The sequence below is a fragment of the Plectropomus leopardus genome, chromosome 6 (genome assembly GCF_008729295.1).
Source record: "Plectropomus leopardus isolate mb chromosome 6, YSFRI_Pleo_2.0, whole genome shotgun sequence".
Classification (NCBI taxonomy): domain Eukaryota; kingdom Metazoa; phylum Chordata; class Actinopteri; order Perciformes; family Serranidae; genus Plectropomus; species Plectropomus leopardus.
Window position 1 is genome coordinate 31,153,281 of NC_056468.1, and position 16,940 is coordinate 31,170,220.

Genomic DNA, 16,940 nt, shown 5'->3' on the forward strand with positions numbered 1-16,940 from the left:
CAGTCAGCACTGGATCCAGCCCAGTTGAAAACACTGGCTGGCTGAATCAATTTAACGTCACCAGCATTATATCAAATGTTTCCAGGAATATATTTACTGAGTGGAACAAAAATATGTTTAGCTGCATGCACTGGTTTTGCAACACTGTAATATTTTCATACTCACATTTTTTGCAGTGTGCATTCATGTCACCGAAACCCCGCCCACATGAGCCTACAACGTAATCTGATTGGATGTACGCCGTGACGTTTGACGCACGTTTTTGTTGTGGAGCGCGCCAAACACTGAGTGGAAGAGTGGAAGTGCTAAAACTAAGTATTAAACGCAGCTCGGAGCTAAATTCACAGTAAACAGGACAAATGGCGTCTACAAGTAAAGCGCCACTACAAACCAGAAACTTACCATGGTGAGTAGAAAGTCGTTTTTTATCACGGTATCGTTGAAATCGTTGGTGCTAGCAAGCTAATTTACCGACTATGGATTAAAGATAGCAGCTCGCCGCTGTATGTAGATGCTCTAACGTTAGCGAATCTACAAATAACGTTAATCATCCTTATAAAACGACCATTTAATCTTGAGACACGTGAGCTTTTCTTCAATTCGGCATGCGTTATAGCTGGTCGATGCATCCAGCTCTGCCTTGTTGCCACTTGAACCAACTGGCTCATGGGAAATGTAGCTGCGCCTGATATAACTGCGAGACGATTATAATGTTGACATTTTGTTTCATATATCGGTTCATTGTATAAAATATTAATGCCGAATTGAATATTAGTATCCAATAATGTAATGTTTTAAAAATCTCAAGGCAAATCTTATGTATACTTACATTTTTAAGGAAGATGTTTTAAAATAGTTAAATTCTTTATGGAGTTCACGCTGTAGTTTACATCAGTATGCTGAGAATGGGGCTTTTCGGGGTTAACAAGTTATTTTAAGTCACTAGTGTAAAGTGAACTTGTGCCCCACCACTTGATAACCACTCCAAGTGTTGCAAGCATTGTTAATTTAGTAACTGGAAATATTCATTTTTAACAGTATGTGGTGTTTCTTCTACGTTTTCCAGGGTTGAAAAATACAGACCACAGAGACTTGATGATCTGATCTCGCACAAAGATATCCTAAGCACCAGTAAGTATGTGAACTGTCAGAATAAATATATATAACCTTTATATCCGAAGCTGAAGCACAACACTTAATAATCTGTAAAGTGTTGCTGAGGCTTGTTTTCGATGTTTACTATAGTTGTATTGTAAGTGCCATTCATAATTAACAGCACATTATGTATGAATTTCCTCGTTCCTTAAAAAGTTCTTCATTTACAAGTAAATGTGTGATCCAAAAAGAAAATGTCGTATTCAGATTGTTTATTTAGTTTCCTTGTTTTTATAACTTTTTTTTTTCAGTCCAGAGGTTTATCAGTGAGGACAAGCTCCCCCATCTCTTGTTCTACGGCCCCCCTGGAACTGGCAAAACCTCCACCATCCTCGCTTGTGCCAAGCAGCTGTACAAGGAAAAAGAGTTCAACTCCATGGTGTTGGAGGTTCGACTCCTCATCACAAGCTTTTGGTTTCCCGGCATGTGAATCCTTCCACATTTCTTTGCACGGACCTTGTGACTCTTTGATTTGATATTTGACTTATTTTGTTTTGCAGCTAAACGCATCAGATGACAGAGGCATTGATGTTGTGAGAGGTCCCATTCTGAGTTTTGCGAGCACCAGGACCATCTTCAAGTAAAGCTAAAAATCTACAACACTCGTCAAATGCCTTCTATAAAAGTCTAAATACTATTGATATTAATCTGCAAGCCATTACTGCAAGGGGACATATTTAAACTGCTCCCTGTCTTTTTGTCTGTCCCTCTTGTCTTCCAGGAAAGGCTTCAAGTTGGTGATACTGGACGAGGCCGATGCCATGACCCAGGATGCCCAGAATGCATTGCGGCGAGGTAGGCCATCTGTTCGGCCGGGCGTTGCCCACTGTGAGCTACACGGCTCACTGAGCAGCCAGACGATTTGGCTACTGTTGAATTACAGCATATTATCCTGTGCACTCTGATATTAATTCTAAAAATCTACCCAAAGATTGAGTTTTGCATTTTGATTATTTTACCGGGATCACTTAACTTTCTGCTAAATTAAACAAATACAAACATACGTAGTTTCTTGGTGAAAAAACACAGCAGCAGGAAAGTGTGAATGTTGTCTGCAAGAACAAGACTTTTTTAGGTTTTAAAAGTGTGTTGCATGAAAGGACTTTGAGAAATCTGCAAGCATGTCAGAGCTGATGGCATTTGAATTTTAGGCGCTTAAATGCATCGTTGATTATTTCTTATTTCTTCAATGCATTGATTTCTAACTTGTGTTTCTGTCATCCCGCTCTCCCTCTCTCTGATTCAGTGATTGAGAAGTTTACAGAAAACACCCGATTCTGTCTCATCTGTAACTACCTGTCCAAGATCATCCCGGCTCTGCAGTCTCGTTGCACCAGGTTTCGCTTCGGCCCGCTCTCCCCGGACCAGATGATCCCTCGGCTGGAGCACGTCGTCCAGCAGGAGAGGTGAGAGTGTGCTGCGAATGTTCCCTCTCCATCTACTGTTGAAACAATTTGAGGTAGAAGAGATTTCCGGTTAGTGTTTTTCTGTCAGTTATTATGATATGACATGTTTTTCCTGCAGAATCAAGAGAAATTGCTAGATGACACAAAACATAAAGAATAAACTGTTATGTTTTTGGATTAGGGTGGACTTTTTTCTTAAAATCACCCTGTATGTTAATGGGGAAATACAATACATTATATAAGATAATCCTTTATTAGCCCCTCAGTGTGGAAATTCACAATGTTACAGCAGCTATGAGGTACGAAGAAGTATAGCAGCAAAATTACAATACAATAGTAAAAGAATAATTACAAATATGAAAATAGTAAAATGTTAGGTAATAAAAAAAGATGCCAGGTATGATTAAAAACAAGGTGCAAAAACAGTAACATAAATAAAATAAAATTACAATGTGCCAACAAAAACGGTCTAATATGTACACTAATTGCACATGGAGCTAATAACACTTGTGATGTGCAGTTGTTATCAGTGCAAGTAGCACAAAATTTAAATAATTTAAATAAACGATGTCTATGGTATTACAGTTTGATATTTTTGCATAATTATGATGCATGTCATACATTTTAGCTCTGCAATAACCTTTAGATTAATCTGGCTGTTTTTTGTGGCAGTATTGACATAAATCCAGGTGGAATGAAGGCCATTGTGACCTTATCATCAGGTGATATGAGAAGATCGCTCAACATACTGCAGGTATGACATATTATTCATATTTATGTATTCATATTCCTACTTCTCCTTTTCAAACATTTAAGATGCAATTTCTTGCTGCTTATTTGAATCTACTCATTGACTTTTTTTTGAATTGGTTATCATACATTTTTGTTATTGTCATTTTGTTTGTTTTAAAAAACAGCACTTTTTTTTCACCATGATCATCATGGTAGAGTGAACTGAACTAACTGTTTTGCACGTGTGTGATTTCAGAGCACCTCCATGGCGTACGGGGAGGTCACAGAGGACACGGTGTACACCTGCACAGGTCACCCCCTCCGCTCAGATATAGCGAACATCCTCGACTGGTCCCTCAACAAAGATTTCACCACAGCGTACAAGCGTATCCTCCACCTTGTCTCATCTTTCAGGATATTTCACTCAGAAAGCTGTACTGTATCAGTTTATAATAACGCGCCATAAAAACTACAAGCTTTTTCCATATTGTGAAATGTAAACCAGTGTTTAGTTTTATTCTGTACAATTAAAAAAGGATATCCTGAAGTTAATGTAAATTCACTGCATTTTTTCTCTTGCAATTGCTAATATTAGATGCTAGATGAAGTCAAATGTTAAGTCTTAAACCAAATATTACTTTTTGCTATATTTTTTTTCAATGAGGTTTTGATCGGCCGAACATTTCCAAATACAAAACGAGACACCCACTAGCACCAGTTCAGTCTGAGTTGTTGCTCCTCCTTAATGCCTCCTTCACAGAAATCCTGCAGCTGAAGACTCTGAAAGGTTTGGCTCTGCATGACATCCTCACTGAGGTTCATCTGCTCATACACAGAGGTAAGGCCGCTGCAGTTTTCTTCAGCGGAGAGAAAATATTTTGTTTGATACTAAAGTCTTTATTTTTCTATATATTATGGCAGGTTGAATCTAGCAGTCGGCAGAATATCGGCCTGGTGATAATCGGGGCGATATTTGGTATTTTGCTGATTATCTGTATTGGCATTTTGTTTTTATGATCACCGATGAAATTAATTAAAGTGCAAAGAAAGTGTCAGCATGGGAGGAACTCTTACTCTGTAAAACCTCAGGGAGCTATTTCTATTTTTTCATCTTCATTTAAATTTTCACTTGACTTTAGAAAACGTTAAACCTTTGCTTAAGGCGTTTAAACTAAGTTTTGTGTTGGGGTTTGTTATATTGCAAATTCTTAATATTCACACAAAGATTTTCATTTTTATAGTAAATGCATATTGGTTCCAAATATGTTATCAGTTTCATTAACTACTAATAATCGGTATTGGCCCAGAAAAATCAATATTGTTTGACCCCTGGGTTAATCCCTCATCTCTCTAAAGGGCTCAGATATTTAATATTTCTCCATTTAAGGTGCCTTTTGGCTCTTGTGATTGGCTTTATCTTAATAACCAGTGCCGGATGTGTGGGTGTATATACAGTATGTATGTATGTGTGTATGGATGTATATTCCGTATGTATGTATTTATTTACTGCGGCTCACCTGGAAAGTGGATGAGATCAGGCAGCAGGGGGCGATGATGTAAAGCTGCAGTGAAGTCCAGCAGCCTTTAAAGAGCATACAGAAATTCATATGTATTTACATCCTGTTATATCCATACGTACGCCACCTGTAGTTTACAGAGCAGGTATTATATTATTATTATCGATATTATTATCAACCACACAAGATACGTTTTTAACAGCTCTAACTTTCATTGCACAACACTCAGTCATTAAATGTTACAAATACACCGAACGTTAGTTTTCTGTGCAAAATGTGGTGTTTGTGGTCAAAACTAAGAGCTAATCAGGCAACAGCCAAGGGTTTCCCATCATGCCTTGGTTCTTGCAGTCTGTGGAGAGCAACTGCAGCGTCTGGCCCTAAAAACTGCAGCCACCTTGATCTTGTGAAGATATTTTTGCACACGTACATGATGTCAGACATCAATCTAACCATCATGCACCGTGTGGCGATCACCAGCGACTAATTCTGATTCTCTGAACGAGCTGGAGAACCACCAGATCTGAGTTTTAAGATAAATACCCTAAAATAAAATAGTGAGCTTACTATTACTATTACTATTTTAGAAATAGTATGTATTGATGAGTTTTTAATATTTTGCAATTTAATAGTTTCTTTGCAGTGTGTGATGCCAGACAAATACCTGATTTAGTTTTTCTTTTTCCTCCTTCAAGTGGACTTTCCTCCAGCGATTCGGATCGGTCTGCTCATCAAGTTGGCTGACATTGAGTAAGACAGATCACTCATGCTTCCTCCGATAAGATATTAACATTACGTTACATACAAGTTATTGAAAAAAATCACATTAAAGGTGCACTATGCAGGATTGTCTATAATGTCAGTAAACACTCGCTAGCGAAATTAGCAGTAAAAGTACTCTGTCATTTGGAGTTTGGCCTTTCTATTTTTGTATTTTTGTTTTTTTGGCGCTGCGTTTCTGTGAAGTCCTGACCTCACCTGAGTGCAGCGGCGGTTCACACCCATAAACGTCCAAAGTAAAAATACAAACAGAGGGCAGAATCTGCTGAAAAATACACCACCGCACACTGAAAGTGGGTCATAAGTGATGATTGAGACAATTATTTTAACACAAGTCTATACATTGCTTTTTTTTTTTTTTTTGAAAATCCTGCATAGTATACTATTTAAGATCACGAAGGCATTAAGATGCTTTTGGACTTACCGTATGTCGTCTCCTCAGACACAGGCTCGCCTCAGGAACTAACGAGAAGATCCAGCTCAGCTCCATGGTCGCAGCGTTCCAGGCGGTCAGAGACCTCGTGGTTAGCGAGGCTTCCTAGATGCATTTTACCCTGCAACGAAATTCTGCTTCTTGACTGCCAATCACAGGCGGAGACAAACATTTCCAGCAAGTCCTTGGTGACTATCATCGCTGATTGTTACTTTCATGATGAGAAATCGGTGGAATCATTTACTTATTTGCCCTTAAGTGTCCACAGCATGATTGTGCACCACTGTTCGTCAGAGTTTTTGAGCAGCAAAGAAACGAAAGCTCGCAGCTACATTAGTCACTCACATCTGCATACGAAGTGAGCGAAATGGAAGACAGTTTGTAACTCTAGTAACAAAAAAAAAAAATCCTTTGGGCACTTATATGGACTCAAAAAGCTGTAAATTTAGTCACCATCGCAGATCGACTTACTGTCACCGGTTCATCCATTTAAATATACACAAAGAGGTAAAAAGATAAAGAAATGTGTTAAACAGCAATATTACAAATGCAACTGTAAGAATATGTCGTGGACATGTACATGTGTTTGAATCTGTTTTAATAAAACTATTTCCTATAAGTCCAGTTTTTGTTATCTTATATTAACAATTAATATGTGCAGATACAACAATACAGTAGTAGTGCATTTGATAAACACAGAAATTAGAAATACATGATATTTACACAATAAATTAATCGTATAAAATTGTAAGCATGTGACCATTGAGATATGCATCGTCTTACAGTGGTAGTGCAATAAATGAAACCCTTAATGTAGTAATGTTGCATCTAAAGTAGATTGAATATGAGATGCTTCCTATGTTAAATCAAGCTTTTAAAACACCTCTTAATTAGCAAACAAAGGCATTTTTTTTCATTATGAGAGTGTGTGACAATCACTCGCTGTAAGTGTCAGTTGTTAAGGTTCCTATTTATCCCTCCCACTCTTCGTCTGAGGAGCAGCAGGTCTTGAGGCGGTCAGGGATGTTTCTGTAAGTGAGGTACTTGAGAATCCTCTTCGGGAGGGGCAGCGGCTCCATCTGGTGCGTGGAGACCGAGTGGCGCAGGATGGATCGGCACAAGTGGCAAAGGCTGGGCACGGTCCTGGGGGCCCTCCAGAACCGCACGTGGCCGTCTCTGGTTCTGTCACAAGAGGGGACGGTTAGTGTCTCAGTTATGTGGCGGCCAAGAGGGTTTAATGCACTGCAAGTTAAGAAAAATTCTTTAATTCTTTAAATATGAGATGTTTTAATAAGAGTTTAAGCAGAAGCACTAAAAAAACAGTTGGAGTTATTTAAAGCACGAGTTCCCATCCTGGTGGTCCTGAACCGCACGAGATGTTGCAAGGCCTTCTTGATTAAAAATACATAAATTTACAGTAGAACTTTATCTAAACATGCATTCATTTCTTTAAATAAAGAAAAAAAACTTTTTTTTTTGTTAAATTTAGATTATTACTTAAACCTTTGAAACCCGAATTGTTTTGTTTTGTTTGTTTCATCACTGTTTTTGGGTGCATTCAGATGCCTTTCACAGTTACTTAAACCCTTGAACCTGGAAAAAATTAGTTTGGTTTCTTTTTTAAACATGGGGAAAAAAGGCAATGAGAAACGGTTTTTGAAACTTATTTTGACAAAACAAAAAAAAATATTGAGAACTATTTCTAATTATAATAATTATATACTTTAAAGAGTAATGATCATTTTAAGTAATTTTCAGGTCCTTTCCCTGTGTTTTTTTTTTAACTTTCCACTTTGTTCAGTGCTGTTTCATTTATTTTTAACTAATTTTTAGGTATTTTTTCTTGTACTTTCTACTGATTTCTCTCTCATTTCATTGTTAATTTTTTGTTAAGTTGCTGATTGCCTTCTTTGCATGTTTTTGTAAGAAAGGCCAGTTTTCCCAGTATACAAAGGGTTAAGATATTAACTTTAAAAAAACAAGGTCACAGTAAAGACCTGAACTAATCTGTACTGACAGAGCCTTCATTCTCTGCTTAACAGGCTCATCCTGCATTAGAAACGTACACAGTTAAAACAACCAACAAGCTAACAGAGCAACAGCCAAGCATCAGGGAGAAGAAAACGCTGAATTTGTCAAAAAAAAGAGGCTTTTAAGTACGTATGATTGTTAAATAATATGTACATACATATTACAGACATAGAATCACAAAAAGTGTTTTGTTCTACATTGAGCATAATATGAAATCACTTAATCGGGGATGGTCAGGTTACCTAATAAAAGAAAAGTATTTCCTTAACATTTGGAAATTTAGTGATTTGAAGTGTAAAAAATGAAAGCTGTTGTTTCACACGTTTCCTACATTTATTCTTTATCATGATTTTAGAAGCACTTTGTAACTGTGTGAAGATAAGTGCTATATAAATAAAGATTATTATATATTATATTTATTGTCATGAAACTGAGACATCATTGACATCCATTCTCACTGCTGTGACCCTCTGCTGAACTCACCCTCCATAAGCTACACCATCACTAAATCCCCCTTTTCAGTCTAAAAGCAGTGAAAGCTTCTTATTTTAATTCTGATGAGGGCTCGAGGATCTTTACCCTGTGGCGATCACGCCCCCTTGTGGATGGTAGTTGCAGCAGAGTCCATTTGAGTCTCGATCCGCTTTCGTCTGCATCACCATCCCTTTCTGTCCCGGCTCCCAGACCCGAAGAGCTCTGCGGACACAAAACGTCTGAATTTATTCTGTACACGAGAGGTGCCCAAACATTTTCCCTTACAGAGCCAAAACTGAAACCTGATTGTGAGCTACGGGCCAAGAGCAAAAACATCCTGTTGTATTGTTAAGATGCAAAATGATACTCGAATCCTGAGTTCCCTAAATTGAAAGGTCTTTTGTTCACGTGTGCTGTAACCAACTCGCACCAACACTCACAAAAACTGCTTCATTCCCACTGACATGAACATCTAAAATAAAAGGTAATGATCCACACATCTACATGAACACTTTGCACACAGTAGTATATTGTGATTTTTATTCTGTCTCAATGATTGCATTTGGTATTTATTCTGCTTATTTTTTATTTTTTTTAGGAACACATGCTGTTTGTTTATTTTCCCGAGTTTGTTTTGCACTGAATGTTGAGTCACGTCTAAGATGATTTTCTGTCACAACAGACAATTAAGTTTTCTGAATCTGAACTGACTTCCAGCACAAGTGTCACTCTGCAAACCATGGTCACATTATCATCATTAATGATGATGGATCCTACATATTTAAAAAGAGCATTTTACCACACAAAAAAATAAAACAGCAAAAACAGCAATTCATATTCATATTTTTAAAAAATATATTTATTTTTCACTAGAAATATCATGTGAACTTTATGCCTGCAGGTCCCACTTTGGGCAGCCCTGTTTAACCCATGGATGTATTTATAAGGCAGTGGTTTAACCCGAGGACATAAAACACAAGATTTGTGACATGGAGCTGATAACATACTCACCTGTCGTCCGTCACCATCGCCAAGTGTAAGCCGTTGGGAGAAAACTGTATTGCAGAGATTTGGTTCTGTCCGTAATCTTCAAAATAGTCACTGCGGACAAAAGAGACATTTTGTCACCATGGAAAAAAATTGTTTATGTTCATGACTTAAATGTTGAATTTCACATTATATACAAACAAAAACACAAAAACAGGTTGAACGAGACACAGGACACCAGGACATAATTTCAGACAGTGCAACAGATGTAAACAGTGATAGTGGAGGACGTGTTCGGCTCCCTCCTTCAAGCTTCTTTACCTTCTCAGGACTAATTTCCACCTTCCCACTAAACACTAACATTAAAAATACAACTCGTAAAGAAAAAACGTTTATCTGCAGTAATAGAGATGCTATTTATGGTCTTTATGTGTTTCAACAAGTGCCTTCAAAGATGCATTTGCAGTACGGGTCAACAGCTATTGGTTTTTAATGAGACCAACAACCAATATTTGGAACTGATATGCATTTATAATAGAAATTTCAATATTTCTGTCAATATTTAGAATTTAGAATATGACAAACTCCAACACAAAACTTTGTTTAAATGCCTTTAGCAAATCTGAGACTTTCAACATCAAATACAGCAAGTACAAGTTTTTTAAAATAAAATCAAGTGATAATTTAAATAAAAAATGAATAAATAAAAAATCTCCCTGAGGGTTTTACAAAGTGAAAGTTCCTCCCATGCTGAAACTTTCTTTGCACTCTTTAATTAATTAATTTTATCGGCGATCATTAAAACAAAACGCTGATAATCAACAAAAAGCCAAATATCGGTCTCGATAATCTGTCGTGGCCAATAATCTGTCAATCCCTAATTTGCAGCTAATGTGAAGGGTCAGTGTATCAGTTTTGGGAATACACATGCCATTCTTTCACAGAACAGCACATTTTGAGACTGAAATCAGAGAGTAAACTTACACCAGAGTGGCCAGTTTCTCTGCAGTGTACGGGTCCCAGAGGTCGATCCACCAGCTGGAGCCGCTGAAGGCGGCGGTGGCGAGCACTGCGCCATCGGGAGAGAAGTCACAGGAAGACAGGAGGTACAAGGTCTTGTGGGTCCCTCCTGTCAGGTTCCTGATGAACGTATATGAGCGCAGACTCCACAGACACACCATCTAATAGAGATAAAGTCATGAAGGGTTAATGAGTCTTTGTACGGTGCTGTGAGGACTGTTTTTCTAATTTGGGATAAGAATGTAGGTCAAGTCAAGGCTCTTTGTGCCCCGCGGCAAATTTCCGCTGAAGCTGTACTTCCTGAAATACCAGCGAATTGATTATCAGTCACACTGACTCAGTGAACGTCAACAGGACATGCTCGCACATGTCGCTCAACAGTTGGAAGTGTGACTGTGAGCTTAAAGTCTGGAATTGCACAATTTTACTGTTTCTCTTTGGAAATAAAAAGGTGTCAAATAAGCAGTTTGATGGAAGTGGGAAGAGTTTCACGGTGCTCCAAATGTCTCCTCACAAAGAAAAGAAGAACTGCCAAACTTTCTGTCAGTCTCACATAAACTAAACACAGGAGCAGATGAAGATAACAGGTTACTGCACGCTCAGAAGTGACAGATTCGGTAAAAAAACACTCACAAGCAAACTCTGCAAAAATGTCTACATGCTAGATGTGACTCAGTTACAGTTTCATCCTCGCCCGTCAAAAAACAACAATAAGAGTGCTTACACATCTAACCTGTGTAATTTGCTTAAAACTGAATTCAGATCTTTTTGTACTGTTAGTAGTGTTTATTAAGATGGTGTGAAAACTGTCAAACATTCAAAAAAACGGGTCTTGGTCGGCTTCCAAACGGACGGCCAAAAACAGGATTTTATGATAGCAGATATGTGATTTTAACACAATTTCAACAGCTAAAACAATAACAAATGCATCTGCTGATCATGAAATCTGTCCAAAATTAGTGCAAATACAATCTTCCAAAAAAACATTAGCCGTCAAAAGGAAATTTTTACAAAAAACAGCCTTGAGACAAGACGTTTGTAAAGGCTGAAATTCCCTTTAAATATTTGAATATGTAAAATATTTGCCAGATAAAAGGCCCAGATTAGAAGGCAAAGTACTTTCCCTTCGAATTTAGCTCAGGTGGCTCTCATTTACTCTTGATTATCTTTGTGGCAACACCTTGATTGGAAACCACCTGTGGTGACTTTGATTGATTAGGTTTGGGAAATCACACACCAGTCTATATCCCTGCCTGTCAAAAACCAGCAAATAAATGTAAATATTGGTGCAAATACAATATTATATATATATATATATATATATATATAAGTAGATGTTCTGATGATCAGAAAAACAAACTTGCGACCAGAAGCTTGTAAAAGCTGAAATTCTTCATGCATGTTTGCATCGGTCAAAGATCAGTAAATTCAGGAGTGAGAAAGAAAAACATGCTTTAGTTAACAATCCTTCCAGTGTCCTTTAAACATGAACTTGATGCAGTATTTTGTAACAGAACGTCACTTCTTGTCTGAGGAAATCACAAAGTTGCGCAACAGAAAATAAGCCTCATTCTCCTGAACTGAGATGCTGAATATTGGCCCCTTTGTGCACAATTATGGTGGAAAAAGTTGGATAAAAGTATCTTTGTTCCATCAGAAAGACTTTGGACAAATTTGGAGACTCTGGGAATTTAGAAGTATTGTTGTTTTAACCACACAGATATAAAAAAAAATACATAAAAACAAATATATAATTTAAAAATGAAGTCATTAGGGATTTACGGTCATGCAAATATGAAAATAGATGCATAGATAAAACTCACTCTGTCAAATCTGCCGACAGACGCAATCATGCTGCAGTCTGATGAGACGCAGCAGCAGCTGATCCAGTCTTTGTGGCCAGAAAGCACCTGCACCGTTTTACCTGCAACACAGAATCCACAGTCACAGTTAACCGAGAGAGACACACTGTAAAAGCATCATGGGATAAAAAAAAAAATAAAAATCAGCTCCTGATGAGGTGGAGAACGTGACTCGTAAATGTGTAAACATGAACATTTGTTTGCTTTAACCTCTTACATCTGAACGGGAGGTTTAGTTCAGTGTGACTGCACGGCGACAAAACGCAGAGGCGGAGTGATAAGTACACACAAACATGCAGAAAATGATTTAACTGGTTACTTAAAATGCCTTGAATGCTTATTGCCTGGTATTTAATAAATGATGCATAGCATGAGATCTCAGACTAATTTACGACATTTCAGGCTCTCACTGGTTTCCGTCAATATCAACACAGCATGACATGCAGTTTGCAGAGCCTTGAAACCCGAGAGTGAGACAATAATACCTCGCAGTGAGGATTTAATGGCTTTAATGTTTGACCAGGGACAGTTCAAGGCAGGTGCTTTCAAGGACACTCCGACATTTGGCAACTCAGTCCACTGCAGAGAATTTTGCATTTACAGTGCGAGCAACGTTGTCTGCAAGCAAAGACTGACATGAACATCATAAATGCATAACGTGACATTAGTAGCTTCATGCAAACTAAAGATTTAAGCTGGAAAGATGATTCTTATGAGGCGCAGTTAACAGCTCTGGAAAATTATTGTATTATTTTTATAATAATTTTGCAGTTGGAAAAAAAAATCTATGATCAGGTGTCAACTAAAACGAATGCTAATCAATAAATCCATTTGTCATCAGTTAAAAATTTTTGTAGGATGTGAGCTAATTGTCGAACTTTATTGGCATTAAATGGATCAGTTTACCCCCTAAAACATTAGAAATCAATATAAAAACATCTGATAACTTGAAATAAGAAAAATGGTCTACAGATATGGACACAGTTGGTGGCTTGTAGAAAAAACAAGCACATTTACATGCTGTACAACTTCTTGTTTTTCTTCATAACTCTCGATAATTTTTGATCCATTTGTGAGTTTATACACATATGAACGTCCACATGTCGCTTAGGTTGAGTATTAGTACATCCTGTCTGTATATCTATTTTTTTTTTATCTTTTTTTTTTGATAACTATCTTTGTACTTTTAGTTTTCCTTTTTAAAATGATATTTTCAAATGCACAAATGAAAAACTGACACATTTTTGGAACTGCAGTTACACTGTCATTTGAGCATTTGCTGATTAAAAACAAATCTTTGCAAAAACATACAAATTTACAGACGATATCTCAGATAAGTTTTAGACTCAGAAGTAACATCCACCCTGAATGTAAATAACTACCGCTTCCTTTAACTATTTACACATGAAACAGCGTGTTTGCATTGCTTTTTGAAAAGCAAACGCTCAGAGTCATATCAGCGAGGCTTGTTTGTGAACACCACTCAAAGTCATGTTAGCACAGGAGGAGGTGAAAACATTGTTCTGCAGAAAACTTGACAAAGACCTGAGTGATGTCTCAAGGGGGTAGCTGTTGAAGGCGTGGTGTGTCAGGACTTTACAAAACCACATGTACCTTTCTGAGACAGATCCCAAATCCTCAATGTTTTGTCTCGAGAGGAAGATATGAGTGTGAGCGTCCCGTTCTGAGGAAACACCAGGTCCCTCACTACACTTCGTGTCCATGCAGATCAAACACAGCATCACCTGGGTATACAAAAAAAAAAAAGTAAAATTAGCCCCAACAGACTCTTCATATCTGAAAACAGCAAAGATAAAAACAGATCTGCGGATCTTAAAAGGCATTTAATTAATTAATCTGAATGTCTTTAATGTCTTGTAATGCCTTAATTAATATTAAAATGTCTTAAATGAATCTTTCAAAAGTCTTAAAAATGCTCAGAAAAGGGAAATTGGATTTTATGAGTTTTTTTCTGATGTTGCATTGTAAAATTTTTAAATACCTGGTAACACATTATTTTATTTTATATAATCTGCAAAATTCCTCTCACATGAAAGCTGCCAAAAAAGCCATATTTTATGTTACAAAATAATTTGGGCTAAACTGTCCCTATGCAGTTGATGTCACTTATGGTTGTTGTAATACTGGTCTTACAAAAGTCTTAAAAAGTTGTAAATCTAAATTGCCTAATGCTGCAGGAACCCTTAAAAACAAAAAGGAGATCTCACCTGTTAACACATTCCAGATTTTGATCACCCCGTTCTCCAAACCTGTGGCCAGGAGCAGGCTCTTCTTCCCTTTTGATGACATTTTTGATGGACGTGCCGCTGCAGCTGATTTTGGGGGTCTGGGTCCGAAGGCGAGGCCCCACACCGGATGACCACAGCTGAAGCTCTTGTCTCCTCGGTCGATGTCTCCATTCTGACTGTCTCTGTGTGTGAGAGGAGCGTCAAGAGTGCAGATACCATAAAAAGCTCATGTAGGTGGTGTAAAGTGTGAGGCTGGTGATTAAATGATGCTGCCTTCAAGTGCTGTTGGAAATGAGTGGAATAAAACAATGAGGAGAATAAAACAGGATTTTTTTTTTTTGGTCTGGTGTTTTAATTTTAATAGAGAAAGAGAAAGAGAAAAAGCATTTTTTTTTATTTACTTAATATTGCTTCTGCTACCTCCTTACTGTATGTTTTCAAATTTTCCAAAACTTCAGTAAAAACTAAGCGGGCAGCTGTCAAACCGCAACATTTGATCACCAACCCAAATATAACCATGAGACATGGTGTTGAAAATTGTCCAGCATCAAAACCTGGCATTAAATATCGATCGGATTCTTCTTCAATCACATAAATTCTGATCCTGCTTTTGACCAATTCAGGCACATTTATTTATTTATCACTAATACACGGAGCAGTTTGCCATGTTTTGTTGAATTACAGAAAGCTCCAGATTCCTTGAACTGAGGTATCTAAAAGATATTGTTTTGATATGTGGTACCTAAATACAGGCATCATATTTGTACAGGCAGCTTAGAGGGAAAATAAAACCCTTTCCTGGGGAAAGCATATGGTATGGACACTCCCAGTGTTTAATATTTAATGAATACATAAATAAATAATTTTCGTTTTTATTTATAATAAATAATATTTTTTCTCTCGATTCTCTGTATTATTATTATTATTATTATGTTTTAATATCCTAAAAATGTCCTAAAATCCAGGAAATGTTCTTAAATCCAAGAAACATCCTAAAATATTAGAAACGTCACTAAAATCCAAGAAATATCCTGAAATCCTAGCAACATCCTAAAACCCAAGAAGCATCCTAAAAATTGTAGGAACGTCCTAAAATACGAGAAACATCTTAAAATCCAAGAAACACAGTAAAATCCTAGAAACGTCCTAAAATCCTTGACATAAACTGATGACCGGGAAACATCCTGAAATCTGATAAATGTCGATGATAAAATCCGAGAAACGTCCCTAAAATACTACAAACATGCACGGGGCCGCTGCGACTGGCCCCTGGCCTCGTGCCATTTTGCAAAAGTTGCCCCCAAAGCAAAGGAAGTGGAATATCCCGGATTTCTATCATTTATATCAACAGTGACCGCGTCACTCCCACGCTTTTCACGCAGACCACAATGTACGAGGGACACCTGAACGCATCCCGGGTGGATTAATGTCCAGGTAAACCTACTCGGAGTCGAGAGGCCAGGCTACCACCCACACGATCCCGTGTCCCATGGACCAGGCGAACCAGGCTCCGTCCGGAGAGAAGTCCACGCTCCAGGTCTCACATCCCGCCCGGCCCTCTAAGGACGGAGGACGCCTGGTCTTCAGTTCCAGGACCAGAGCCGGGTCGGTGGCTTGAAGAGGACGGAAAGACACCGTGAATTCAACGTTTGACATTATCACACTTCACCGACACTGACAGCGGCTCGGGTCCCGCAGAGCCGCTCCTCCGCGCGTCTGTGCGTCCTCCCGTGACCGCTGCCTGGTTACGGAGCGATGGCACCACCGCGCTCGAGCTTATTTATAAAAATGTCACTTACATGTTTGTTGCAGCTCCGCGTTTGTTCCCGTGGAGCACATCGTCTCTGTCTTCACATTATTCGCTTAACTTTCTAAATGTGTCCTCCCCGTTGGACTCCAGCCGTCCATCGAACTTCAGACAGGACACTGTCTGTCCGGAGAGACAGCTGCGACGTGTCTCCTGCACTCAGTGTGTTTGCTATGTGGAAAATGTGCGAGAGGCAAACAAGACGTTCAGCTGATTTCCGGTTGTCTGACTCACTTTGTACCATTGGCTGCAACGTCGTCACGTTTTCTTGTTATATTACGTAACCTCAAAGCGGCGGCACGCCCCCTCTTTATTTTATAATGCAGGGTAACCTTTGGTTTGTTGATAAACATGATGAGAGCACGTGATCCACTGTCCTCGTGTGATGTCGTTATTAAAATAATAAATAAATAAATAAATAAAATAGCTCAGATAGTTGTTTTTTTTTAATCGTGCCTCCTTGAATTAAAGGCTCCTCTCAAAACAT

The 16,940-nt window shown here is 38.1% G+C and overlaps 2 protein-coding genes across 2 annotated transcripts; one reads left to right on the forward strand and one right to left on the reverse strand.

Annotated features, from left to right (window-relative positions):
• The first annotated feature begins 249 nt into the window (after positions 1-249).
• On the forward strand, positions 250-6,886 carry rfc5 (replication factor C (activator 1) 5). The gene is made up of 11 exons (XM_042487976.1): positions 250-406; positions 1,067-1,131; positions 1,407-1,543; positions 1,656-1,735; positions 1,877-1,950; positions 2,402-2,561; positions 3,234-3,315; positions 3,550-3,679; positions 4,054-4,131; positions 5,506-5,560; positions 6,033-6,886. The coding sequence occupies exons 1-11, from the start codon at positions 360-362 to the stop codon at positions 6,130-6,132; spliced, it is 1,008 nt and encodes a 335-aa protein (XP_042343910.1). The 5' UTR covers positions 250-359; the 3' UTR covers positions 6,133-6,886.
• Positions 6,605-16,661, reverse strand: wsb2 (WD repeat and SOCS box containing 2). Its single transcript, XM_042487975.1, is given in 10 exon segments — positions 6,605-7,205; positions 8,634-8,750; positions 9,540-9,629; positions 10,500-10,696; positions 12,359-12,459; positions 14,012-14,110; positions 14,113-14,142; positions 14,626-14,828; positions 16,091-16,259; positions 16,446-16,661. Coding segments are annotated over 10 exon segments (1,257 nt in total). The 5' UTR covers positions 16,486-16,661; the 3' UTR covers positions 6,605-6,994.
• Positions 16,662-16,940: the final 279 nt, after the last annotated feature.